This window comes from Lemur catta, chromosome 10 (assembly GCF_020740605.2).
Source record: "Lemur catta isolate mLemCat1 chromosome 10, mLemCat1.pri, whole genome shotgun sequence".
Classification (NCBI taxonomy): Eukaryota; Metazoa; Chordata; class Mammalia; order Primates; family Lemuridae; genus Lemur; species Lemur catta.
This window is the reverse complement of record NC_059137.1, coordinates 21,276,287-21,303,497: the sequence shown is the minus strand read 5'-3', so window position 1 is coordinate 21,303,497 and position 27,211 is coordinate 21,276,287. Positions and strand designations below refer to the sequence as shown.

General features: G+C 38.5%; 1 protein-coding gene across 2 annotated transcripts in view; it reads left to right on the top strand.

The window, feature by feature from the left end:
• Positions 1-21,880, top strand: part of SLC31A1 (solute carrier family 31 member 1) — a 30,558-nt gene extending 8,678 nt beyond the window's left edge. Inside the window, exons 2-6 of one of the 2 annotated variants that reach the window (XM_045563596.1) lie at positions 1,898-2,014; positions 17,427-17,541; positions 18,351-18,423; positions 19,610-19,778; positions 20,864-21,880. In XM_045563596.1, coding sequence (XP_045419552.1) covers positions 17,461-17,541; positions 18,351-18,423; positions 19,610-19,778; positions 20,864-21,065 — 525 coding nt within the window. In that variant the 5' untranslated portion in view covers positions 1,898-2,014; positions 17,427-17,460 and the 3' untranslated portion in view covers positions 21,066-21,880. The remainder of the gene's footprint in view (positions 1-1,897; positions 2,015-17,426; positions 17,542-18,350; positions 18,424-19,609; positions 19,779-20,863) is intronic. The other variant, XM_045563595.1, reaches the window with a different exon arrangement.
• Positions 21,881-27,211: the final 5,331 nt, after the last annotated feature.

Sequence of the window (27,211 nt, the reverse complement as noted above, 5' to 3'; positions counted from 1 at the left end):
ACTCAGAACAAAAGGAAATCATCTTCCAACTACGTTTACCAGTATTTACCAAGTAGAGGATTTGGAAAATTTGCTGTTAATACAATCTGTATAGAGAATGAAAATGGAAAGATAAAGAGAGCCTAAATAATATTGGTCTGTTTGTATGTGTGTTTTACTATCTTCTCAGTTTTGTGTGTGTGTGTGTTTTTTTGGTTTTTTTTTGTTTGTTTGTTTGTTTTTTTAAGAGACAGGGTCTTGCTCTGTCACCCAGGGTAGAGTGCAGTGGTCCAATCATAGCTTCCTATAACCTCGAGCTCCTGGGCTCAAATGATATCCCTGCCTCAGCCTCTTGAGTAGCTTGGAGTAACTAGGACCACAGGCACATGCCACCATGGCCACCTAATTTTTTTTGTAGAGATAGGGATCTTGCTATATAGCCCAGGATGGTATCAAACTCCTGGCCTCAAGTGATCCTCTCACCTCAGCCTCACCACACTCAGCCTGTCTTCGCAGATTTTATGATGGTTATGGGGTATATGGTAACTTTGTGAAGTGTGTGACACCATAACAATCACTAGTCTTTTTGTTTTGTTTTTAATTGTTACATAATAATTGTACATATTTATGGGGTACAATGTGTTGTTTCAATACATGTATACATTGTGTAATGGTCAAATCATGATATTGAATACATCCATCACCTCAAACATTGATCATTTCTTTGTGGTGAGAACACTCAGAATTCCCTCTTCTAGATATTTTGAAATATAACACTGTAATTTTGTTTACTATAGTCAGTAGTCTTTTTGAGAAGCTAGTCACCATAAAGCAAATCAGAATTGTATTAGCCACTCATAACTTCTTAACCATACGTAATAACCTTCCTTCCTTCCCTTCCTAGCTCACCTTTCTCATTCTCTTTCTAGGTACATTTGTGAAATTTGTTCTGCACAATATGTTAGTGCAGAACAATCTTTCTAGAAACTAGCCATGAAAAGATTTCCTTCATTATAGTTTCAGCAGTACTGTAGAGTGCATGGTGCTAAGTTATAGCTTAGAATTATTACTACTCTTAAGAAACTAGAACATAGAAAAGATAAGATGGACAAAAACCTAGTATAGTATATCATATTTCCATTTCAAAGATGGCATTTTGAACTCATTGTCTCTTTTCCTTCCCCAAATCCTAGTGAAATTACCATAAAATATACTAATAGGAAAAAGCATCTGTTATAGTCAGAAAACAGGGAGGCAGAAGCCAGAAACTGAAGCATTTGAAAGAAAATATGATGCAGATGGGAATCAAGGTGAAGAAAATGACTGACCACCTGATTCAGCATAGGTGAAGGACACCCCTGTCTGTGAAGTTAAATGGATGGGAGTCACTAGCATACCCCTGAAAACCCCCAAAATGAGAACAACAGAGACTAGGAAGAAGGGTTAGCTGTGGGTATTGGTGGAGGACAAAAAAAGGATTGGGGGAAATGTACTTATGCCAAATTTAGAGAGAAAAGTAGATTAAGAAGTAGTAAAAATGAGTATTTATCAAGAACTTCCTGTATGTAGGCACTGTGCTAAGTATTTAAATGTACACTGTCACGAGGTAGATGCTAACATCCCTATGTTAGAGGAAACTAACTTGGCTTCTGTACTGTTGCCTCAGTTAACTCCTGATAATAATTCTTAAAACAATCCTATAAGATAGATTACTTTTATCATCCCAGTTTTCGAGCTGAGGCATAGAGATATTAAGTAATTTGCCTGAGGACCCACAACCAGTAGGCACAGTTTTACCAGTTTAGAGAATGAGTATAGATCCCCTTGGGTATCTGAAGAGCTGCCATACAAAAAAAGGGAAAATATCTTTTCAGCCCACAGCTTCCTCCTCATGTTGTTTTTTCTGTTTTGGTTTCAGGATCTCAGGTGGAATCTCAATCTCAGGAAAGCAGTTCATGGTTAGGGGCAGATCCTGGAGTGGTCAGCTGGGAGCAAATTAAAAAGTCTCAGCAAAACAGTGTACTTCCTGTTTGAGGTCTGTCTTTCTGGTGGTTCAATCCCTGTATTTCACAACTAATCTAGAAAAATGAAACTACAAAAAATATATAACTTTCCCTTCATCTGGGACTTAGAGATTTTACTCACCTCTCTTAAATCTCAAAGTTGAGTGATTTGGTATTAAATCCAGTGCTAGCCCAGAAGGTTCTTTGATTATTAGGTGGTGGTCTGTGTGAATTTTAAATGAGACTAGGCTAACTCTGTGACCTTTTTGGAATTTCAAAATAAACAAATGTTTTATTTTATAGTTCCTGGTTGAATCTTGGTTGGCTGGCTTGCTTGCTTGCTTTCCTTCTTTCTTTCTTTCTTTCTTTTTATTTGTACGTATTTATGGGGTACATGTAGTATTTTGATACATGGGTACAATGTGTAATGATTACAATCAAACTCTAAAAATTATTCCTTCTAACTGTATGTACCCAGCCTCTCTTTATCCCTCCTCACCACACATACACACACACACACACACACACACACACACACACACTTCCTAGCGTCTGATAACTATCATTCTACTCTCTACCTTCATGGGATTAACTTTTTTAGCTTCCACATATGGATGAAAACATGCAATATTTGGCTTTCTTTTTGGCTTTCTTTTCTTTAAAGCTCTCATTTGTTAAACATCCAATTCTTTGATTCTGTGTACTGTGTCTGTGTTGTACATCTGTATAATTCAAAACTGTGGTTCACAAGTTTTACAGTACATAAGAATTGCCTGAGTAACTTGATAAATGTCTAAACTTTGAGGCTTCACTCTCTGAGAGTGGTCAGTGATACAGTGGTGTGGAGTAGGGTCCATAATTTTCATTTTTGGCCAAACATTCCTGGTGATTCTACTCTAGGTGGTTCTTGGACCACACTTTGAGAAGCACTTGAGTTAGGAGGAATGTATTAATATTAACAATTAACATTTATTATATACTATGTATGTTATTAATGTACCAGTCACTTTCATATATATTTTTATATTTGATATTCATAATGTGAGATTTTATTATCCCAGTTTTATGAGTATGTATTATCCTCACAAAGTTTTAGTAACTTGTTCTGAGTTTTAAAGATAGTAGTGCCCTGGCCGGGCGCGGTGGCTCACGCCTGTAATCCTAGCACTCTGGGAGGCCGAGGCGGGTGGATCGCTCGAGGTCAGGAGTTCGAGACCAGCCTGAGTGAGACCCCGTCTCTACTAAAAATAGAAAGAAATTATCTGGCCAACTAAAAATATATATAGCAAAAAAAAAAAAATTAGCCGGGCATGGTGGCACATGCCTGTAGTCCCAGCTACTCGGGAGGCTGAGGCAGTAGAATCGCTTAAGCCCAGGAGTGTGAGGTTGCTGTGAGCTAGGCTGACGCCACGGCACTCACTCTAGCCTGGGCAACAAAGTGAGACTCTGTCTCAAAAAAAAAAAAAAAAAAAAAAAAAAAAGATAGCAGTGCCCTGTAACAGCAGTCTGACTCCAAGAGCAAGGAGAGCTCTTGCTCTTGCCGTTTCCGCTTGGCACGGTGCCACTCAGAAGAGATGATTGTTTAAGATTGGTGAATTGGAAAACAATACGAACAGTATGTTCTGAAATGTGTTTGATAAATGTTAAAACCAATGAAATGTTAGAATGTCTCTAAAACATATCAACTGTTATTTAGAGTGCATTTAAGAAAGACAAGTATGCATTGGTTTCTCGTTGAAACTATTATGAGACACATCTAAACTTTTCTAACTGAAATTTTAAGGCTCTAAAGAGCCTTAAAAGTTATTCTGTCCCTTGACTAAGGAAACTGTGACCAGAAAGGTTTAATTACCTAATGTAATAGAAAAACCAGGGCTAGAACTAAAATTTCTATGTTCTTGTAAATTATAATCATTATAAAGGTTATGGTGGGCTCCAACCCATATGTTCACTGAAAATTATCTAGAAAACTGTTGTGTCAATGATTGAGAATGCTGACTCTTTGTGACAATATTCTGCATTTGAAAGTTCACACAAAGGCATAATTATCAGAGGTGATCTGATATTTTAAAGAAGTAGAATGGTGACATTTTTATGAATTCTTAAAAGTTCTGATTCTAACACTGAAAATATATAGTAGAATGGGATTTGCCACTTTTGTGAATTATTAACAGAATGTGGAGTCTCGGCATGGTGACTTATGCATATAATTATAGCACTTTGGGAGGCCAAGGCAAGAGGAGGCCAGGAGTTCAAGACCAGCCTGGGCAACATAGCAAGACCCCATCTCTACAAAAACTAAAAAAAAAAAAAAAAAAAAAATACAAATTAGCCAGGTGTGGTGGCACATACCTGTAGTCCCAGCTACTCTGGAGGCTAAAGCAGGAGGATCACTTGAGCCCAGGAATTTGAGGTTGCGGTGAGCTATGATGATACCATCACTGCACTCCAGCCCAAGTGACAGAGCAAGGCCCTGTCTCATAACAAAACAAAACAGAATGCTGGAATATGGCCTGGAGCTTGGGGCTGTATGGAAGTCCATTTCACCTCACTTAGAGCCTGGTAAAAGTATAGCAGGGAATACTGCAGGTGACAGCTTTAGCACATATTATCTGCCGTAAGCACAGTATAAAGCATTGCAAAACACAACTACTCTGGGGGTAGGTAACAGTTAGATTCAGTTCCTCCCTGACAGCTTAATGGGCAAGGACTTCATAGGCTTGACAGAGCACTTGTATAACTTAACATTGGTTTACCCTGAATATAGAGGACATCCAACTGTGCCTCTTTATAGGAATAGGTCTACATTTCTTTCCAGGCTCCTCTCAAAACTACAGCTGTTTCCTTATATCAGTTTTTCTGGGTTACCCCCAGAAAGCAAGAAAGCTAACTTTGTGTTAAGAGACAAGGACATAAGATAGTTGGGTAGAAGTACCATTCTACAAATAATAGAAGGAGCACTAGACTTGAGGTCAGAACTGGAGTTCTAATGACTGACTACCAGTAGACTAACTGCCCTGTGACCTCGGCTAGTCAATTAACCTGTACCTCAGTTTTCCATCTGTAAAATGAGTAACCATTATTTTAATCCAGGGCTATCCTTTTAGTGGAGTTAGGTTTGGAAACATACTGCACTATTCTGGCTCAGCAATTCGCAGCGATTTACTTTTGTGCCTGAGGACATGCTACAAAAGTAAATGAAGTTACTATTGGATCCAGACTTAGAATCAATCAACAAATATTTATTGAATACCTATCTAAAAGGTATATTAGCCTTAACTTAAGCCTTATAGTGCATTCTGCAAACAAAATGTGAATGGTTTTCTTTGACCTCATTGTTGAGTTCTCACAGAGCATAATGATATAAGAATAATAATAATGACTCATAGAGTAATAATAATGCTTTTACATATATTATGTGATCTTTTTTCCCTCTTATTTTCCCATTACCTTATTTGAATCATATAATAACCCTGAAGGAGGACAAAACAGATATTATCTCCATGTTTCCATGGGTTTGGGATGAGACACTGAAACTTGGAGAATGAAAGTGCTTCTCAAGGGAGGTAGGGCAATTTCCCCCCACCCCAGGGGACTTTGGGGAATATCTGGAGACAATTTTGGTTGTCATAGCTGGGGCAATGCTACTGGCATTTAGCGGGTAGAGGCTAAGGATACTGTTAAATATCCTACCCAAGTGCTATTGAAATCTAAACAAGTTAGCAGCCTCTATGCATAAAACCTATTGCCAACCTATAAAGACCCATGAGATCTCATAGGGAATGTCACCAGGAGATGGCTAGAATTGAGCAGAGTCAGGATTTGAATATCGTCTGACTCCAAACTCTTAACAATATTCTGTATGCTTAACTCTCACCTGCAAACGGTGGCATGGGACTTTAGAAGCTCTTAAAATCCGGGAGGAATAAATTCTTCTTACTAGTCCTTGTAGAACGTTGTTCATTTTGCCCTTCAAACCATTTTATATCCCAGAAATTAGATGGTTCACCTCATCCTTCTGAAGTTTTAACAGATGCCTTTCTGGATTCTGGCAAATTAAACGGTTATAGCCTAGGGCTCTGTAAGAATGTTTTTTTTCTTGCTGTAAATCTGCCTCACAGAAGAACTTAAACAGGAAATGTGACTCCCTGCATATTACTCATAAATGGCTTCTAATTGCCCTTGGAATACAAGTTAGTCTCCTTAAGAAGACCTAGAGGGCCTTCTTAACTGATACCCCTTATGCTTCTGTCTTCAACCTCATTGGCCTCTTCTCTCACCAATGTGTTCTATTCATATTGACCTTGAATGCCCTTTATTCTTTTCTTGCCTCAGAAAGGCTCTTCTCTGCCCTTCTACCAAACTCCAATAATTTGTCAGTCTGTTTAAATGTCACCTCCTTAGAGAGAGCTTCTTTCTCTCTTTTCCCACCTGCCCCACTCCATCTAAATTAGTTCTTTCACTGTTATTCTCTGCCACAGTAATGTGTTGTACTTCCTTCATACCAGTTACCACAAATTGTAATTATACATACCTGCACATATTTATTTGCTTACTTATTTACTGAGGGTTTCCTTCTCTAGAGTAGCTCCACAAAAGCAAGTACCTTATAGGTGGATTTGGAAACCTATGTGGATTTTGTAAGCATTATTAAAATACTTTTTGAATAAATAAATATTTGGTGAGTGTTCTTCCAGATGCTGTAAGGTGGTAGAAGTCAGAAAGTTTCCTGCCCTCAAGAAACTAGCTGTGTATATATGATATTTTTTATCTTATATTTTAACGACAGTAAGTCAAAATTTTCATAAGAGAAGATTGCCAGGGAAAAATCAGAAAAGAGAGAGATTTCCTCCATTAGGAATTCAAGAAAAAGCTCATGGAATAGGTAGCATTTTAAACCTTAAAGAATGAGCAACTACATTGTAAATTCAGAAGAGCAAGGACCATGTTTTAGCATTTTCCTTACTTCTAGCACATTTTAGTGCATGATAAGTGTTGAATAAATAATGGCAGGATTTGTACATATACAGAAAATGGTGGGGGAAATGAATTCAAAGGAATGACATAAGCCCAAAAAGCCATACAGGTATCAAAGTGCTAAATATATTCAGGAAAAGTGAGTAGATCGGTTACAGTGCAATATGTAGATGTGAAGAGGATTAGACTGAGATAAGGCTGGAAAGATAAGTCTGTAACAGAGAGAGAGAGAGAGAGACTTAAATGCCAGATAGCATACAATCAGTGTATCAGTATCAGAAGATGGGGATGAAGATATATAGGTTTCTTTTTGCAGGCAGAAATTAGTTCCTGGGAGTATGGCCTAAAAAGCAAATTACAATACATGAGCAATGTGCTACGGATGTTCAGAAGTCTTAGTATTAGACCTTGGAAAATGGGGAGAATTTGTTGCGTTAGAGATTATAACAATGGGCATTCCAGACTGAAGAAGCAATGAACACAGATACCAGAGAGAAGAGTGTGGGATATTTCCTAGGAGTGCTAGAAACTTGGGCTGTTGGACTTGTTTGGCTGGAATGCAAAGTACATGTAGGCTGAAAGGTAGGTTGGGAATCTTTATTTTAGAGATCTGTGATTTCAGACCAAGGAGGTTAACAGACATTGAGGATGTTAATGGGCAGTGGAATTTTTTGAGCAGGTAAGTAGAGCTATGCCTTAATTAATTTATCATTGGTATATCATATAGAATGCACACAGGGCAAGAGTACTATTGGGAAAACCCATGTTTGTAACAGAGCTCCCGGTGGCAAAAAACAGAGGCAAGTTGGGTGACTCCTCTAATTTAGGATTAGGAAAACTGACCAAAATTGTGACACTTATGAATACAAAATGCAACATTGGATAAAGAGGAAGGCAGGTTTAGTAAGGAACAAACCTTGGGCTGGGAGTGAAGATACTTAAATTCTAGCGAAGGTACCTCCACGGCTTTCTAGTATAACATTGAACACGATATTTAAGTTCTCTGTGCCTTGGTTTCTCAATCTTAGAAAGAAGAGATATTGTGAAGATAAAATAAGGTAATAGAGTTGGATTTATAGGAAGGAAATGGCATTGTTTCTTACCATGTCATTTGTTCAGATTCCATGCAATTACTCATTTGGTAAATGTACAAATTAAATTTTTTTTTTTTTTTTTTTTTGAGACAAGGTCTTGGGCTATCTTCCAGGCTAGAGTGCAGTGGCATCATCATAGCTCACTTCAGCTTCAAATTCCTGGCCTCAGCAATCCTCTTGTCTCAGCCTCCCAAGTAGCAGGGACTACAGGCACGCACCAGCATGCTGAGCTAATTTTTCTTTTTTTTGTAGAGCAGGGGTCTCGCTCTGCTCAGACTGGTCTCAGATTCTTGGCCTCAAGCCATCCTCCCTCCTCTGCCTCCCAGAGTGCTAGGATTATAGGCATGAGCCACTGTACCCGGCCCAAAATGAAGTCATTTTTAAGTTAATTTTATCTTACAGTTTGTTCCATTTCCTCTACTGACTTTTTATGTGACATTTGTCAAGGTTCAGTGCCCCAGAGACTTAATTCATTTAAGAAGTCTCAGACCACTTAAAGGTCAATAGCAGCTGATATAATGTCTTCCCTTCTTCTACTTTTAGAAATGGGTGTGAGTTTTGTTTATGGTCAGTCTCTCTCCTCACATTGGTCACAAATCAAATATTTTACAAAAGTATCTATAAAGGTAAATTTGGTCAAAAAATGTAAATGTTCATATTCTCCCAAGAGCTTTGTGGTTTTATACTCTAGGCTTCTATAAAATGAGTAAGTGCAACTAAAAATATAGGAAAAATTAGCCGGGCATGGTGGCGCATGCCCGTAGTCCCAGCTACTCGGGAGGCTGAGGCAGAAAGATTGCTTGAGCCCGGGAGTTTGAGGTTGCTGTGAACTAGGCTGATGCCACAGCACTCTAGCCTGGACAACAGAGTGAGACTGTCTCAAAAAAAAAAAAAAAAAAAAATGAGTAAGTGGAACAAGATGAATTCGTAATACCCTACCAACTCTTAAAAAAAGTTCAACTTGCCCATGTTACTTCTGCATCAATTACATTTTGCTGCTTCTTGAGATAAAGGTATTGAATAAGGTCTAAGTATATCTATCTAATATTATTATTTCAGACTCATTAAGGTGGTAGAGAGGAAATTGAGGTTTGCCCAATGTGTCTTTAAAAGATTAAGGAAATTAGTCTGTCTTATGTCTAAGACTTAGGAGTGGGGACCTGCGGCCTTCTGATTTCAAGGTAGTTCTTGTTTAAGCACCAAAAGAGGCAAGAAAAGCTTCATCTTTCTCTGCTGCATCACTTTTAGTAAAAAGATTTGTTCTGTAAAATTTGGATTCAGTCAAAAGGCCACAGTCAAAAGGATCTAAAAGCCCACAAGTGGCCTTAAGGCTGCATTTTTGTAATCTGATGTGTGCAGAGTATTAGAAAATGCAGGAGATCCAAAAATAAATGAGCCAGGGTCCTCATGGAGCTTACAATCTAATAGTGAGGATATTAGAGGCCAGGCACAGTAGCTCACGCCTGTAATCCCAGTGCTTCAGGAAGCTGAGACAGGAGGATCACTGGAGGCCAGGAGATCAAGACCAGCCTGGGCAACATCATGAATCCCTGTCTCTGCAAAAAAAATTTTTAAATTAGCCTGGCATGGTGGCATGCACCTAGTGTCCCAGCTACTTGGAAGGCTGAGGTGGGAAGATCATTTGAGCCCAGGAGTCCGAGGTTACATTGAGCTATGATTTAAAAAAAAAAGAGTATTAGAGGGAGAGGTATTCTGTTCTCCTGGAAACTGAACTGAAAAAATGTACAATTAAGTTTTAACTCTGGGTGGAACTTTATTAATGGTATAATTCGGTGGTTTTACAGTTAAGGAAATGAAGCTCTAAAATATAAAATAACTTGCCCAATGTAGAATTTATCATCTGTGTCTTTCTTACATTTAAACTAGTTCTTTTTCCTTTATATTTTGTTGCTTATGTGATAATTGCATGGTCCATTCATGTTTGCTCCGAAGACATAGGTGATGTTGGGATTGGACAATGGATATTTTATTTTTCGAGACAGTCTTGTTTTGTCACCCAGGCTGGAGTGCAGCAGCCCAATCATAGCTCACTGCAGCTTTAAACTCCCTCCTCAGCCCTGAAGTAGCTGGAACTATAGCCGCGTGCTACCATGACCGGCTAATTTTTAAATTTTTTTGTAGAGATAGTATCTCCTTGTGTTGCCCAGGCTGGTCTTGAACTCCTGGCCTCAAGCAATCCTCCTGTCTTGTCCTCCGAAAGCACTGAGATTATGGGTGTGAGCCACCATGCCTGGCCATCTCTTGAAAATGATAGCCCTCAATGGCTGTATAATTCATCATGTAATCAGTTCCCCCAGGATCTGTCTTGCCCTAACAGGTTTCTCATTTTCTTTGCTCAGTTTGAGCAGTTTAATAAGGTGGAGTGATGTAGAAAGATTAAATTTATGATAGAAGGGGATGACCTTGAACCAGTATCTGGAAATAAAGTGTTTCTTTGTCTTATTCTGCTTAGAATCAAATCACAGGTTTTCTTTCTATCTTTCCATACATACAGGTAGAATAAGATTCTCAGGGTACCTCCTGAGTTATTGTCCTTTTTTGCTAAAATAGATATTTTTAGCCAAGAGCTTCTGAGTAAAGGAGCAAATATTCCTACTAATTCCTAGCTTCAGTTTTATTCTTTTAAAAACTTGTCAATCCATGCAGCATTTCTTGTTTGCCTGGATCATTGGCCATTCATAAACGAAGGTACATTAAGTGTAATTATTAAAGTAGTTTTCCTTTTTATGTGTCTGGCAGTTGGTTACTTTAGATGTAGCCCTTTAGTCAGATGTATGAGTAATTCAGCCACATAAATTCTGCCATCACTTAAGTGTGGCATAGTTTGGTTTTTCTACATGAAAAGTGCTTTCAGGGAATCCTGTACAGATTATCTGAAGTAATAGAGCTCACTTTGGTATATGGTAAAGAAAGAGATAATATTATGATGATTACTGAAATCTGCAGATAATCACTAAATTAATTCTTGGCCAGTTCTTTTAACATCTTTATCAGCCCAACCTTTCTATGAAGAAAGGCAAGTGAGAATTTATTGTAGATGGTCCCTTGCAATTATTATCAACAAAGATAAAAAGTCAGAAGGGAAAACAGTAGCCATTGTTTTATTGGAGAATTTTTAAAAGGATAAAATCTAAGTTTCTGTGTGTGTGTGTTTTAGAGGTAATGATAGTGGTGGGTTTGGGATATTTACTTTCCTGGATACTGACTGTCCTTGTAAGCCTACTTTTGTAGCAAGTGCCATATTGACTCCTATCACATGCCAAACCTAATCTGGAGGGAACAATATGTGTTTGAATGTATATAATTTTAAGGCATTTTACATTTCTTTTTTTCTTGTTGACCTGACCTATTTTCTTACTGCTACCACTGATCATTTTGCTTACTGTCTTTAATACATTGGTATTGTAGAACTTCAGGAGTCTTAGGTTTTTCCCGTTTCTGGCTGAGACCTATGTTTTACTCAGGTCTAATTATCCTTTGTAAGAGAAATTGATAAAATTAAATATATTTAAGATCATTGCACACCAAGACAGACACAGGCCAAGGAAAGGCAGCTAAAATATCAAAGAGGTTGTATGGATATATTCATATAATTGTGGTCACATTTCTGTCAGTCAATTTGGATTAGGAATGCAAGGCCGGGACCCAAGGGATGAGTGGAACAACATTATAGCCTTCAAGGGGAACAGTCTTCTCCCTGTATATTCATCACATGGTATTTCCCCCTCCTGCTTACAGGTAGCCACTATGTTTTTTCCAAGCAACTCCAGTATATTGGCCTGGAATGCCAAGTTATAGACAGACACCTAAGCCCTATTTATTACAGCATCATATCAAGGTCTCCCCTTTATTCCTACAACTCCTTCACTACCACCCCTCCCCAAAAGGACCACACAAGTGCAGAATTCATAGAACCATCAAGAGAATTTTCTAGTTCACCCATAGAAGCACTTGAAACAAAGCCAGAGCCATTTCTCAGAGTATCTCCTAACCCTGTACAGCTCATCAAAAGGCATGGTTAGCCCAGTTAAACTGGTTGCTTGATCATGTGGACATAGTCCGTAAGCATGAATTCCTGTTTATGCTAGTGTACTGTCTTTGACCTTGAATTTCCTATATCTGTGCTTGCCAAAATCTTTTAAATAAGCAGGCCTTAGTAATGACTGCAGAAAGCAGAAGAGCAACTATTTCTCTTTGTTTAATGTTTTTACAAATCTAAAAAGGAACATGACCCTAATCGTTTTAGGAATCAAAACTTTCTTCCTTATCATGGAAGTCAGGAAAGAACTGTAGGCAGTCTCCAGGAGAATTATCTGAGGCTCCAGATTACATCTGTCTGAGCTACAGAAGAGACATGATGTGGCAGATGTATGGCCACTTCCGTGTAGGCTTTTTGTGCAGTCTAATCTCCATAGTCCCTATGGATTATTGGTTTTTATCCATCATTGTGCAGTACCAGGAAAATAAAAGAATTTGAAGTTTAAACTAAACCTATTAGAAATAAGGTCAATGCTAAGACTCAGAATGGGCACTGGAATTTAGCCTTTTTGCTAATTTCCTGAATTCTGTCCACAAATTCATGTTTATTTTGCTAAAGATACTAGATTTTGCAGACTCTGGCCTCTAGTTAAGCTGTATGTTGTGTCTGTGTTGGGGGTTACAGGGCAGGAATAGGGAAAACTTTGATAATCTTCAGTGGTAGACTGTGAAAGACCCTTGAATACAAGGAAACTTTGAAAACTATTTGTATAAATAATGTACCATACTTATTAAATGGGGGAAAGAGGGAAGCAGAAAGAAATGCAAAGCTCTTTGACATTCAGTGTAGAATGTTCCACTTTCAATATTTAATAGTATGCAGGGTAATAGAAAAAAGTTGGCATATAGCCAATTTGAGCTACCTAACTGAAGATAAGTGTTTCCTAGAAACTGAATGGTAATAAAGTTTCCCTGAGAAAGAAACTTCTTTCCTTAACTATTTTATATGAGCTAAGTTCCACATAAACTCTTGCTTAATTTTTTAATAGTCAATTTCTAGGTCATTTCTCTTGTATTTCCTTAAAGTTCCAAGTTTTCTGTGCTAGAAGAAGGAGCTCTTAATGAACTATCCACATGAGTGTTGATAGCCACTTTATGGTTTCAATTAGGAGTCAGAATAGGCAGAAAGTCACTTGAAAGTGGTCTTGCTAGAATATTTTGTGGGAGATAAGCTAACAAAAGCTAATATTTTAATTAATGCCTTCTCCCATGAAGTTCACTCATTGGGTTTTCTCTATTCAAGGTCTTTTATCCCCTAAAATTCCATAGAATGGTAACAGCTCCCATTTGTCAGGTACTTGGCTAGATGCTTTGTGTATGTTACCTCGTTTAATCCTCCCAGCAGCCATCCAAGTTCTACAGGCTGAAAACCTGCTCCAGAAAGGCTGAGTAACTTTATCGTAGGTCATATAGTCAGAGCACCTTCCAAATTCTTTGACAGGTATTTTCCAGTTATATAGTTAAGTTCTGTCACTCCATTATCTAATGTAAAGGTGATTGTCCAGTATGATCTCTCTTGAATTGTGTTAAAGAAAAGTAGCTTACCTGAATTAGCAAAAATGTAAATGAAAGTACAGTACAGTATTTCTAATCTTTTAACCTAGTGATAAGCTCAATATGGCAAATAAAATATTGTAGGTGGACTTTATCATAGATTGTAAGTTAGGAATCCTAACAGGTTTTTTTTTGTTTGTTTTTCTGTTCTATCACTGAGTTATAATGCAGATTTTTTGGTTAGCATTTGTAAATGGTGTAAGAGCTGGTGGGATCTTTAAGAGGCATTTAGGTCATGAGGGATCCACCCTCATAAATAAATTAATGTCCATTCTCAGGAGTTCCCACAAGATCGGGTTGTTACAAAGCGAACATAGCTATGTCTCTTTGCACTTGCCCGCTCACCTTTCTGCTTCTCTGCCAGAAGCTGAACAGATGCTGGTGCCATGCTCTTTTCTTTATAAATTACTCAGCCTTGGGTATTCTGGTATAACAACACTAAACAGACAAAAACAATATTCTTCTTTATAAATAATTTGTCAATTTGATGGAATGATAGAATAATGATAAGAAGAAAAGTGAATACCAGAGGTTTAAAACAAGAACAGGAGTTTTAGCCTGGAGCTAACATATGCACATAGTATTGTCCTAAAATCAGAGACCCAGCGACTCGATAAATACCATTTTACAAGGATTTTGCTGAAGTTCCATCTTCACTCCTCATTACTAACTCTTCCGTAAGTTCCATTAATTGTAATTGCTTTACAAATCAAAAACCTTGATTCCATAAAGTACAGTCCAGCTACAAACTGGGTTTCTAAGAACCTAGTTCTTAGAAAGAGACAGTGAGAATGGAGCTAAATTAGAAAAAACAGTTCTTTGAGAGCAAGTAGTTAAAGTTGGCTGTGGAATCTAGAGAAACTTGAATAAACCAAAGAACAGCACAGCTCATGATTACCATAAAGTTAGACCATTGTTTTCACATTACAGATCAAGAGAGCAAACAGTATTGCAGTATCCCTGGATTTTCATTTATTCTTACCTCACTATTTGTTTTTATTCTGGAAGAAAATAATCTAACTTAGATTAAAGCTATTGAAGGAAAGAGGCTAAAACTAATCAATGCCAGTTTATCTCCTATAAGTAAAATTTCTAGAGAGAATGGGTTGGGTGTGTTCGATTGCTTTGAAGAGGAGTTATCCAAATACATATGGCACGTCACTGAAAAGCCAAGTGGGAAGAGAAACAGAGTCACTTTTATTTGTTATGCTTTAATAATTTCTAAGATTTTCCCTTTCTGATGTCATTTAGGTTTGGCATATCCCCATGGGTTTTTTTTTTTTTTTTTTTTAGAATAAGGCTTTTAATGAGCATAAGGACTTAACCAGTATTGGGTTGAGTTTGAGCCTACTTTTTTGGTTACTTCCCATCATATTTGTACCTTCCTATTCATAGACCACTGGGTAAGCCTTGCATAGGATCGTGTTACAAGAAATGCATTGTCCACTGACAATGAAAGCAAGTAGAGTCTGTTTCTGCTCTATTTCCTAGTATATTTGAATATGAAATGTATCTTGCACAGAGGACACTTCAAAACAGGTGCATACTTTGAAAGTTTTTCTTGAGATTTGAACACATGAATTTCTGTTCCAACTGATTAAGTTGGAAGAGATTTGATGATGTTTCTCTGGTAATGAGGGCCCTGAAAAATTAGGAACCTTTGAGTCTTCAAAAATTGTTAATGGAAAAAAAATTGTTAATGGTAATAATGTAAAAGTTCATCAAGGAAATTAAGAGTAACGACTCTTAATTACTTTGTGATTCTGCGTTTTTGCTTTTCTAACAGTCCTTTACATGTTATCTTATATTGCAAAATGAAAATGATAACTGTTCAGTTTCCCTTGCTAGCTTTTAACCTTGAAGCTCCTTAAGGAAAAACTCTGTCTTGTTAATTTCTATATCTCCCTTAGTCTCCTACAACAGAAAGCACTCTTGCAAATATTCACTGCCTCTTCATGGCCAGCATTCATGCTGATAATATGGAATGAAATAATCCGTTAGGGTTTTCTTATGCTGTAATCATTTTCTAGACTTTTATTCGAAGAGAATTTGTGCCTTCTACCTCAGTCTCTTTATAAGAATGTGTTATCAGTCTCCCTGGCTGGCAAAAGTCTTTTCATTCTTATCTTATTTACTTGGTTCAAAATCATAATTTATGATCATTCAGATGTTTATTATGAGTGGTGTCTCCATACTACCATGATTACCTCTTTATCTGAAAACTGTTGCCCCTTACCATTTGTCCCATCATTGATAGTTTTTGCATGCTCTATTTTTTGTGTATTCTGTTTTTTAGTGTTTACTATTAAAACTTTGTAGACAAAGGCCCTGTTATATATCTCTTTGTACCTCTAATCTAGTCAGTGGTATTAATAATACCAGATTGTCAAGCTCTGTAATTATAAAATAATATAGTATCTGGCAAGAAAGTTATTTAAATTCAAAGTGGAACTTCGATTATACGCAGCTGATGTTTTGCCTTATCCTTCACTAGAAATAAGAACCTATTTCTTAAGCCTGCTGTCATAGAATCATGGAGTAGGAGTTGACAGGAAAATAGATGGATCAGTGTTGGTGTTTTTGAGGTAGACACACATGGCTCCCTGAATTTATATAAATTTCCTATCTAAAGTCTTTTTTACCTCTTAGTAATTCTGTCACATTACCCTGTTTATTTCTTTCACAGCATGAAATTGTTCTGTTTGCCCTACTGTTTCTTTCCCTGTCAGATACCTTGTTTGTCTTATTCACTGTTGAATTACTGGCACTTACTTTGGAGTTTGGCACATACTAGGAGCTTGATAAATATTTATTGATTGAATGAATCATTAGAAGCATACTCAGGCTCATGAACACGAACACCTGCTTGGAATTTCTAAAGCCACTCTTTCTTCCACAAACTGGATTTGAGAGACACATAAAGAGAATCCACCAACACCTCCCCCTCCACACACACTCCAACTTCCTACTTTGCCACCCTACCTCCAGCTATAGGAGTTATTGCTCCTTGGTTTACATCCCAGACTGACATTTTGCAGTGAAGCAGTGATGTGGTTGTAAAGATACAAGGCTGAATATGCACTTGTCTAGACTTAATTTAATACAGAATATTCAATTTATACCTTGTTTTTCATGTTCTTCACTCTAATGTCCTGATAGGACTAAAATTGTATCCAGAGTCTGAGCACACTACTTGCCTAGGGCGGTAATAGACCTTTCTTCAAATTTAAATTAGCTGAAAGCTGGTTGTTCCATATGTGAAAATGTAATCCTAATATCCTGGTTAAACACAGGCCATCCCAATTAGATGAATTGTCTGAACTTCTTGCTTTTTTATCTACTGACATTTATGATTGGAAAGCCTTAAAGCAGTTAAATTTCATAAGTGGCATCCATTTATACATTATTACAAATTTTCTGTTTCCTGCAACCCAAAGAAGCTGCTTTTCTTCTCCTTATCTCATATATATGAAGTTGAACATATATTTAGCATCTTTATTAAAGGAACAATTCTGCAGAATAAGGAAGGGTTAGGTGTCTGAAGCCCTAGGTGCAAATCCTTTCTGCTACAATCTCCAAATGTGATCCATATTAGCACAAATTACTTCTCTCTCCATCTGTGGATTATGAAAACTAGTTCTGAGTAAAGATGCTAGGAGAGCATCAATTTATTGGATGAATTCCATATAGACAAAGTATTTACTGAGAAACAAGATTTTTATATCCTTAAGTTATTATGTGTAATTCTTTTTCTTAAAAGAATCTTCTGCTGACACTCAACTTTGCCTGGAAAAATGAATCATTCTCACCATCACCCGACAACTGCAACCTCACACTCCCATGGTGGAGGAGACAGCAACATGATGATGATGATGGTGAGTGCCAACGAAGCGGCAGCACACGCCCTTTCTGACCCCCTTGGGTAATAGAAATAATGGAGTTTTAGGCCAGGCATGGTGGCTCATGTCTGTAATCTCAGAAATTTGGGAAGCTGAGTTGAGAGGATTGCTTGAAGCCAGGAGTTTGAGACCAGCCTGGGCAACATAGCAAGACCCCGTCTCTACAAAAACATTTAAAAATTAGCCTGGTGTGGTGTACATGCCTGTAGTCCTAGCTACTCAGGAGGCTGAGGTGGGAGGATTGCTTGAACCCAGGATTTCAAGGTTGCGGTGAGCTGTGATCATGCCACTGCACTCTAGCCTGGGTGACAGAGCCAGTCCCTGTCTCTAAAAAATAAAAGAATGAATAGAATATGGAATTTTAGTACTAGAAGGTTGTTATCTTTAAAAATCAGTTTATCAATGAGGAAAACTAAAGCAGACCCAAACAAGTCAAATGATGTGCCCAAAATCATATGCCAAGTTATTTACAGAAATCATACCAGAACCGGGATTCTAGGGTTTTTCCTTCTGTAGTCCCTTCTTTTAAAATTGACTCTTTTCTGAATTAAGTTCTGGTTTTTATGCTTTGTGTGGAAAAGAGAAAAAGACAAAAGTTGATGGTGGGGGTCCAGGAGAGTACTCATGCTTGGTACCTGTAGTGATGCTAGAGTGAGGGTGAAGGCCTCAGTGAATGTCTCTTCTTAACTTATTATCCAGAACTTTTAAATGTTCTAAGCTTCTTTGCCTGAAATTCTCATTTAGAATTTTCATTCATTTCTAACTGACTTTTGGTTTTCTGGCAGCCTATGACCTTCTACTTTGACTTTAAAAATGTGGAACTCTTGTTTTCCGGTTTGGTGATCAATACAGCTGGAGGTGAGTAAGCTATCAGGTGTTGTTTGAAGGTGACAGTCATATGAGACACAGTGACAAAGAATTTAGAAACCCAGCACCTCTTTCCATCCTAGTTACTAAATCAATATGGTCATGATATATAACCTTCTTGGTTCCTAGTTCCTACCCAGAAGGTAGGATACACAATACTTTTTTTGGTCCTCTGGTAAACCTCCCTTAAATAATGTGTGTGTTTTGGCACTCTGAAAAATAATTTAGATATCAGATAGAAATATTTTGCAATCCGTTTCCTTTCATCCTTTTCCAGAGTGTTTCCTTGTTCAGTAAGTTATTGGTCCAGGACAAAAGACTACAGTCGAGTTCAAATGCCACAAAATAACCCTTGGTTAAAAACTTTTGATCTAGTACAATCCTTCTATTTTAAAGATAAATTAAGCCTCAAATAGTGAAATGACTTGCCCTAAGTCACAAAGAATTAGTCTGCCAGAGGTATGACAAGGACCCAGACCTTCTAGAGCTGCCTGACACAGTGTTCTTTTTTGGTCTACCAGACTATGGCCCACATCCTTCCCAATTCTTGGCATGGCCATCTTAGAGTCACTCCTAGTTTTGAGGCACCTGTTCACCCATCTCTTTGTGCCTATTATCTTGTATTGGTATACTTTAAATTCCAATTGCCCAAGCTCGGTAGTCAGTTGGACTGCTTTAGGTACTAGATGTATCTTTAGATCCACAAAGTTAGTTTTGGGAAGAAGGAGAGCATTTAGTTCAGGTAGTGTGTTAAATTAGCAATCTGAATTTATGTCAAGTATTACCAACACTTCACAGTGTGAAAGACTCAGAAATGAAATACCTGTTCAAGAAATGTAGTCAGCACTTAAAAACTAAGTTGTTCTTATTCCCCTTTTTCCATATTCTACATTGTTTGAACGTAACAGCTAATTTAATGATATCAAGCTGTCAGACCAAAACATTGTTCAGATGATTTTTCTTATCTTAATCAGAAAGTAAATATGTTCTTCAGCAGAGGCAATGGTTTTCACTATCTTAGCTGTTCTTCTCCTACCTGGGCAAGTGAAGAGGTAACAATATAATGTCTTCAGAAACTGGGAGTAGCATTTTTTCTATGTGTCTTTCTAGCTGGACAGCACACTGGCTAATGATTTTGCACATTTGACAACATACCAACTTTTCCTTCCTTCCTTAGAAATGGCTGGAGCATTTGTGGCAGTGTTTTTACTAGCAATGTTCTATGAAGGACTCAAGATAGCCCGGGAGAGCCTGCTGCGTAAGTCACAAGTCAGCATTCGGTACAATTCCATGCCTGTCCCAGGACCAAATGGCACCATCCTTATGGAGACCCACAAAACTGTTGGGTAAGAAGATTTAACAAATCCAGATAAAATTCTAGAGAGTTGGATTAATTAAGCAGCAAAGCAGCTATTTTATTAGCAGCAGCCTTCTTCCTGAGTTGGTGATTCTGTATGACCTTGATCAAAACTGTCTTTGGAGGTTTGGGGTCGTGGGTCATAAGCAGGCTAAAGGAGGAGTGATAGGAACTCTTCTACAAATGTGAATGTTCTGATTTGTGAGTATTGGTCACATTGGAAGAAGGTAAGTGAGGGATCTGTATTTTAAAATATTTGCCAAAATAATAACAAACAAGTTAGGAAAGTCAGGTCAAAGTATAAAAGAATGACAGAGTGCAATGGATTCCTTTCTATAAAAAGTTCTACCTAGCCAATTCTATCCTTATTTTGTTTACAATGTAAGACTGTAAAGATTTCTGTGTTCTAAGAAAGTATTTGATGATTATTGGTTTTTCCCATAGGTAGGCAAAAGCCTTTTGAGATTCAGTTTTAATTAAAGTGTAGGTCTCAAAACTAGATTGGACCTTACGAACTCCTATAGACCAACATCCTGCTTTCAAGCAAACAGTATTATTTATTCCCATTGTACTGAGGAGCCTGTTGAGGCTCCAAAAAGTTGTGACCTATCTGGGGATGAGTAGCCAGGTCTCTTGGTGCCTAATTAAGTCATTTCTACTACATCACCCAACCCTCAATTCTATTTCCATTTTCGTAGAATGTGAACTTTGCAAAGGTGGAAGGCTTGTAAATGCTCAGGCAAATGAGTGTAGGAGAGTTTAGGGCTCACTTTCAGGATCTAAGGAGGTGATAAGTTGGGATTACTCCTCATCTCTTTCTCCTCCTCTGAAAGAGGGTTCCTCCTACTAGCACATAACCCTATCTGGCTAGTGCTTATAAACCTGACAGCCTTATACTGTTTCATTCCAGGGACCGATAGACAATATACATATACACAAGTACCCATGAGTTGCCAGAGTGTCTTTGAGACAGTCCAGTTTCAGCTGAGCTCATGGCTACAGCTGTATCCCCTTTCTCCTGATCTGCAGAGCTCCTTGGAGTCCCTAATTGTTGTGTCCCTGTTTACTCTTCAGGCAACAGATGCTGAGCTTTCCCCACCTCCTACAAACAGTGCTGCATATCATCCAGGTGGTCATCAGCTACTTCCTCATGCTCATCTTCATGTCCTACAATGGGTACCTCTGCATTGCCGTAGCAGCAGGGGCTGGTACGGGATACTTTCTCTTCAGCTGGAAGAAGGCAGTGGTAGTGGACATCACAGAGCATTGCCATTAACGTCAAACTCCATGGCGAGGCCTTACCGGTTGCAGTGGGAAGCAGTTCGAGACTGGAAGATGTGATTCCTGCTCCAATCATCCCTCCTTGCTCCTGTCTCTTTACACACACACACACACACACACACACACACACACATACACGCATACACGCGTGCACACGTGCACACCCCTACACCCCTGCTCAACATAGGTTTAGTTTACAGTCTCTGAGCTGAAGTGATAACCTCCCAAACTTTTTTCTAATAAGCTGAGATTCCCATTTCTCTTGAGGAGAAGCCACCCATGAGATGTCTTTTCCTCCCCCATCATTCTAGATCTAAGTTATATGTTCTTGTCTAATCCAGGTAGCTTTGTATTCAATGACTTGATCACCTGCTTCCTTTTTTAATCTTCTGGATTTTTTTAAACAGACAGTAAGTGAATTTGGTGGACTTTTTCCCTGGGTCAGTGATGGAAAGGGATTAATTTCAGCCAGGATTAATGGCAGCTGAGAGAAATTCTTGCCCAACTAAACCCAGAACTCAAACTTAACATTAGAAAATAAGGTCCTGTCTTTGGACTTAATGAGTGGGAAATACAGTGTGCCTTTCTCTAGGTGTGATGTATTGCACCAAAATCTTTGTAGTATGCAGAGGGGTGCTTTGAGACTAATACAGGTCTAGAGCTTGCAGAGTGTGTATTCTTGGATGGCTAACTCATCAACTTGTGTTCCCACTTAACATTTTGATTAGAACGAACTTGCCAGTCAAAAAAAAGACAATCAATTTGAGAATATAGAAATGGATATTTTAAAATAAAACCATTGGCATTTTACTTTGACTTGGTACCTTGGTTTGTCCCAGCTTAATGAAGCAAAAGAGTTTGAATTATTTTTTTCTCATTATTGTTTTCACATCTGCCTCTATGCCAGTGATTTTCAAATTTTAGCATTATCACAATCACCTGGAGGGCTTGTTAAAACACTAGTTGCTGAGCCTCAACCACAGAGTGCCAAAACTGGCATTTCTAAGTTCCCAGGTGATGCTCCTGCTGATGGTCCGGGGACCACAGTTTGAGAATCTGTGCTTTAAACTAAGAAAGCGTCACCTAGCGGGGTGAGTTACCTGATATTGGGCTTGGGCATTTGAATTGCTGACTGGTAGGTGGTATGTCTGGGCTTAACTCACTTAGTAAATGCTGCTGATCAATACTTAATCATTCCATATTTATTCAGCTCCAGCTGTGTATACGTGTACCCACGCGCACATGCACGAAGGGCTGTAGCCAGAGTATTTTCACTAGCCTAGATGAAATCACTAGTCCTTGTTTTTAAAGACCTGTGGTTTCTTGGAAGTAGTTTGAATGTTGAGAAAGACCTTTGATCTTCAGTGTAAATCCACCAGTCATGGTCCAGAGGGGCAAAAGTCCAGCTTTCTCTTTGGAGAGACTGAGGGTGTGGTTTGCTGATGGCCAGATTCTCCTCACATCCATGCCCATCCCAGGCAGACCCTCATCCTCCACGTGACCGTCTTTGTTACTCTGGGGGGGCTTAATTAGATCACAAGTGGCCAAAACCTCTTTTCTCAATGAAGAATCACATTGGATTTTTATTCTGTTCAGTTGTTAGTCTGTCTACATGGCAGTCCAAACTACCTCTGTAAAGGGAGTCTTCCTTTGCTGGTCTGTTAAATCTTGCCCTCCTTGGTGCTAGATCCAATTCTGCGTCAGGGTGGAGGACACAAAACAGTACTATCCTGTTGAAGTTTGTACTTTCTCTATGGGTGCCAGTTAAATATTGGAGAGCAAGGAATGTGTACTTGTATGGCTTTGAACCAAGAGAGGGTTATGAGCCTACTGGTAGAGGTTAAAATCCATGAACCAATATTTAGAGCTTTGTGCTTTTCTCTCATTTCATCCCTTTGCAATGATACTTAGCATGAGCAGAGTGAATGACAGGTACTGACAGAGTCCAATGTTAAGTTATAAATAGCCCGTTGTTGGCCAGGCACGGTGGCTCACGCCTGTAATCCCAGCACTTTGGGAGGCCAAAGCGAGAGGATCACTTGAGGCCAGGAGTTTGAGACTAGCCTGGGCAACATATTGAGACCTCATCTCCACAAAAATTTTTTTTTAAAATAGCCTGTTGTCTCAGAAGCCAAGGCCATAAAACCATGAGACATAAAAAAGAATCGGTGTTTAGTAATGACTCTGATGCGCTCTAGAAATCTCAGCATGCTATAGAGTATCCTTCCAGGAACAGGACCTTATCAAGTAAGATAAAATCAAGGCCAGTTAAGACAAAGTGCTATGAATTTGAAACTCAGAGAGAATCATCAGTTTGCGATAGGTATTTAGATATTCAGGAGAGAGATAATTTCCTGAAAAACCTGAATTTCAGGGATTCTTGGACTAGATTGCTAAGGATGAAGCCAGTGAAGGAAAAAAAAAATTAAAGCTTAAATTCCATCTTACTTAAGCTCTTGGATTGTGATACTATCATGATATCATTGACTTTCATTTCTGTTTCCCTGTTCATTTGATATTTAATGCCTGAGTTCTTTGTTCCTTTTGGATTCAAACTTCTCATTTCCTCCTTCCCTGTTCACATCTATTGGAAGACTGTACCCCTATCTCTTTGGCCTCTTACTCTGCTGTCCCTGTCTTTCAGTCTTTTATCTCATATGTCTATTTTATTAAATCTCCCTAGCCGTCCTGATGCAATGGACATTGCTATGCTATGGATATAAATACCAACCAAAAGTTGGCATTTATGAACCTGTTGGAGACCTTAAGCATGCTTCAAGAAGCAATTGCCCCAGCTGGGCATGGTGGCTCATGCCTGTAATTCTAGAACTCTGGGAGTCTGAGGTGGAGGGGTCGCTTGAGGTCAGGAGTTCAAGACCAGCCTGAGCAAGAGTGAGACCCTATCTCTACCAAAAAATTAAAAAATAGAAAAAATTGGCATCTACCAAAGATAGCAAAAATTAGCCAGGCATGGCGGCGTGTGCCTGTAGTCCCAGCTACTTGGGAGGCTGAGGTAGGAGAATCACTTGAGCCCAGGAGTTTGAGGTTGCCATTAGCTGTGATGATGCCACTACACTCTACCCAGGACAACAGAGTGAGACTTTTACTCAAAAATTAAAAAAAAAGAAGCAATCGCCCCACTGGAACTTGTATAAGGCTGGGTAAAGGGAAACCTAGTACCCTCCTCAGAGTTGTAGAATCAATCTTAAGTGCTGTCTCCAGTCTGTGATGGAGGAACACTCAGCACCCCCATTGCCCACAAACAGGGAATCCTCACTGTGTCCACCAGGGGATTAGAAATTAAGGTTTCTTCACTACTTCTATGATAGGGTTGTCTGGAATTCCCTTTCAGGCTATGGGTACTGGTCTTGAGTTCTAGTCACAAGGTTCCTTATAAGGAGCTGGGAGGGAGGGATGGGGGGTACACTTTCAGGCCATTTAATTTTGAACCTGCCCTCTCCAGCTGCTTCTTCAGAAGATACATCTAAAGATACAAAGACTGCATTTGATGTAATGCCTTAATCACTGGGTCTACAATTAATGTTGACTATTATAGATTGTAAGCTCCTGGAGAGCAGTATTGCTGTAGTAGGAATGTTTTAACAGTGTCATGTGCAAAAGAACAAAATAAATATTTTGATTTTGTGACTATATGCATATTTTTCCACCCAGAGTGATGTCAGAATAAACTAGTCTCCTCATAGTCTGCATACAGTCCAGCCATTACCATCAGTTTTTAAAATGTCAAAGTCTTTTAGGTGGTCTGATCCCTTTATGTTTTCATCTCACTCTCCTCCTACTCTGCTCAAAATGATGAGCTAGTACATACCAGAAGATCCATGTGAACTTTTGTATAGGAGTCGGAGTCTTCGTGGAGCTGCAGACATATCAGTATACCAAAGATTCTTGAAATTTATTTTTTTTCCCCCTGTGGACCTCATCTGGCTGGAGATTCTTGAATTTTAAAGCTATTTTTTTGTCATGTCGTAATCCCTTCCCTGTGTTTATTCTGTCAGGCAAGAGATTCTGAGTCAGGCCTCTAGGAAGTTCACTGGCAAACCTGGAGACCTGACCCTGTCTACCCCTTTGGTAATGCCAGAGTGCTGGTGTTATTTGGTCTTCCCACTAGCCCCCAGTGGGCATCTTGCCAGTTAACACCACTGCTAGTCTCTTCTTTAGTGTAATATGTTGAGCATGGCCTTTGGAGTACATGGGTTTGTTTGAATCCTGGCTCTACTACTTACTAGCAGTGTGACCTTAGGAAAAGTTGTTCTAAAAATCCCTAAGCCCAATAATCAATGCTGGCAAGGATGTGGAGACAGGAGGACCTAGTACACTGTTGGTGAGAATGTTAGTGAGTGCAACCACTATGGAAAACAGTATGGAAGTTCCTCAGAAACTAAAAATATTATAGAACTACCATATGACCCAGCAATCCCACTGCTGAGTGTATAGCCAAAGGTTGGGAATTCAGTATATCCAAAATGTATCTGCACTCCCTGTTTTTTGCAGCATTATTCACAGTGGCCAAGATATGGAATCAACCTAAGTGTCCATCAACAGATGAATTGATAAATTGTGGTACATATATACAAGGGAATATTATATAGCCACAAAAAGAACGAAATCCTGCCATTTGCAACAACATGGATGGAACTAGAGAACATTATGTTAAGTGAAATAAGCCAATGACAGAAGGACAAATCTCACATGTTCTCATATGTCGGAGCAAAATATTAAAACCAATTGATATCATGGAGATACAAAGTAGAATGACAGCTACCAGAGGCTGAGGCCATGGGGGAGGATAAAGTGGGGTTGGTTAATGGGTGCAAAAATATAGTTAGAATGAACAATACTTGATAGCACAACAAAGTGACTATAGTCAACAAGGTAGGGTATACTTTAAAATAACTAAGAGTGGAATTGGAATGTTCCTAACGCAGAAAAAGTTAAATGCCTGAGGTGATGGATATCCCAATTACCCTGATTTGATTAATTCATATTGTATACCTGTATCAAAACATCATGTACCCTATAAATATATACAACTATTATGTACCCATAATTAAAAATAAAAGAATATTTAAAGAAAAAAATTAAAAAAAACCACACCTTAGTTTTCTCATTTATAAAAAGGCAATATAGCACTTATTTGAATTAAGAGCAATATGTATAAGGCAGCCAGCATAAAATAGGCATCCAAGCTATAGTGTTTTTTTTATTATTATATACTGGTTACTATTACTCTAGCTTTCAGGAAAATGAAAGGTACATTCTTCTGGATAAAGTTAGTATCTCTTTAAAGTTAGCACCTGAACCAACTTCCTGAGTTTGGGTAATCCAGAAATGAACAGTAGTACCTAAGAAATACAGAATCAATGCATGTGATTTCAGTTGTGCCAAAAAGGGTTTACAGATGCAATAAGCTCTTTTCTACTGATCTAGTAATTGTCTCTTCTCTATAAATAAAATAGCATGGAAATTTCCTGAAAACAGCAACTTCTCACTCTATCCTCTACCCCTACTTTCTTAGACTTAGCTGTGGAAGACTAAGAAAGTAATGTAGTAAGAAAGTTTAGTAGCATGGATTCAGAAATCAGACTGTTAGCTCTTCCATAAGGCCTTTGCAGGCTTCAAGATAATATAACTTGATTTCCCTACCTAGAGCCTGACTCAGGTTTTTTTAAGACAGTAACAGAGTTGAAGGTCCCAGATTAAACTGGAAGAACAAAGGTTTTCTGAGAATGTCTGGAGCAAGAAGGGAAACTATTCCGTTCTATTCCTGCCTCTCCCACATTCTTTTTATTCAGACTTCAACTACTCCAAAAAGCCTAGGTAAGATCCTGCTAAGAGGTCTCTAGAACCGATGATTCGAGAAGTTATTACTACCACAGCTGGTGGTTCCCAACAGTTGAATTAAACAGTGAAAGCAATAGGACATGATTCAAAAATTATCCTCTAAACTGCCTCTCAGATTGGTTCCTGCTAGGAAAACTTCTTAGATAAATTGAGAAAGGAAGAAAAATTGGAATGATGGTAATACTGTTAAGAGCATTCTTGTTTCCTTCCATTGCTTGTCCTCCCAAAGTTGTACCCAAACTAGCTATAAAGCCATTCTGTAAACATCTGGCACCTCTA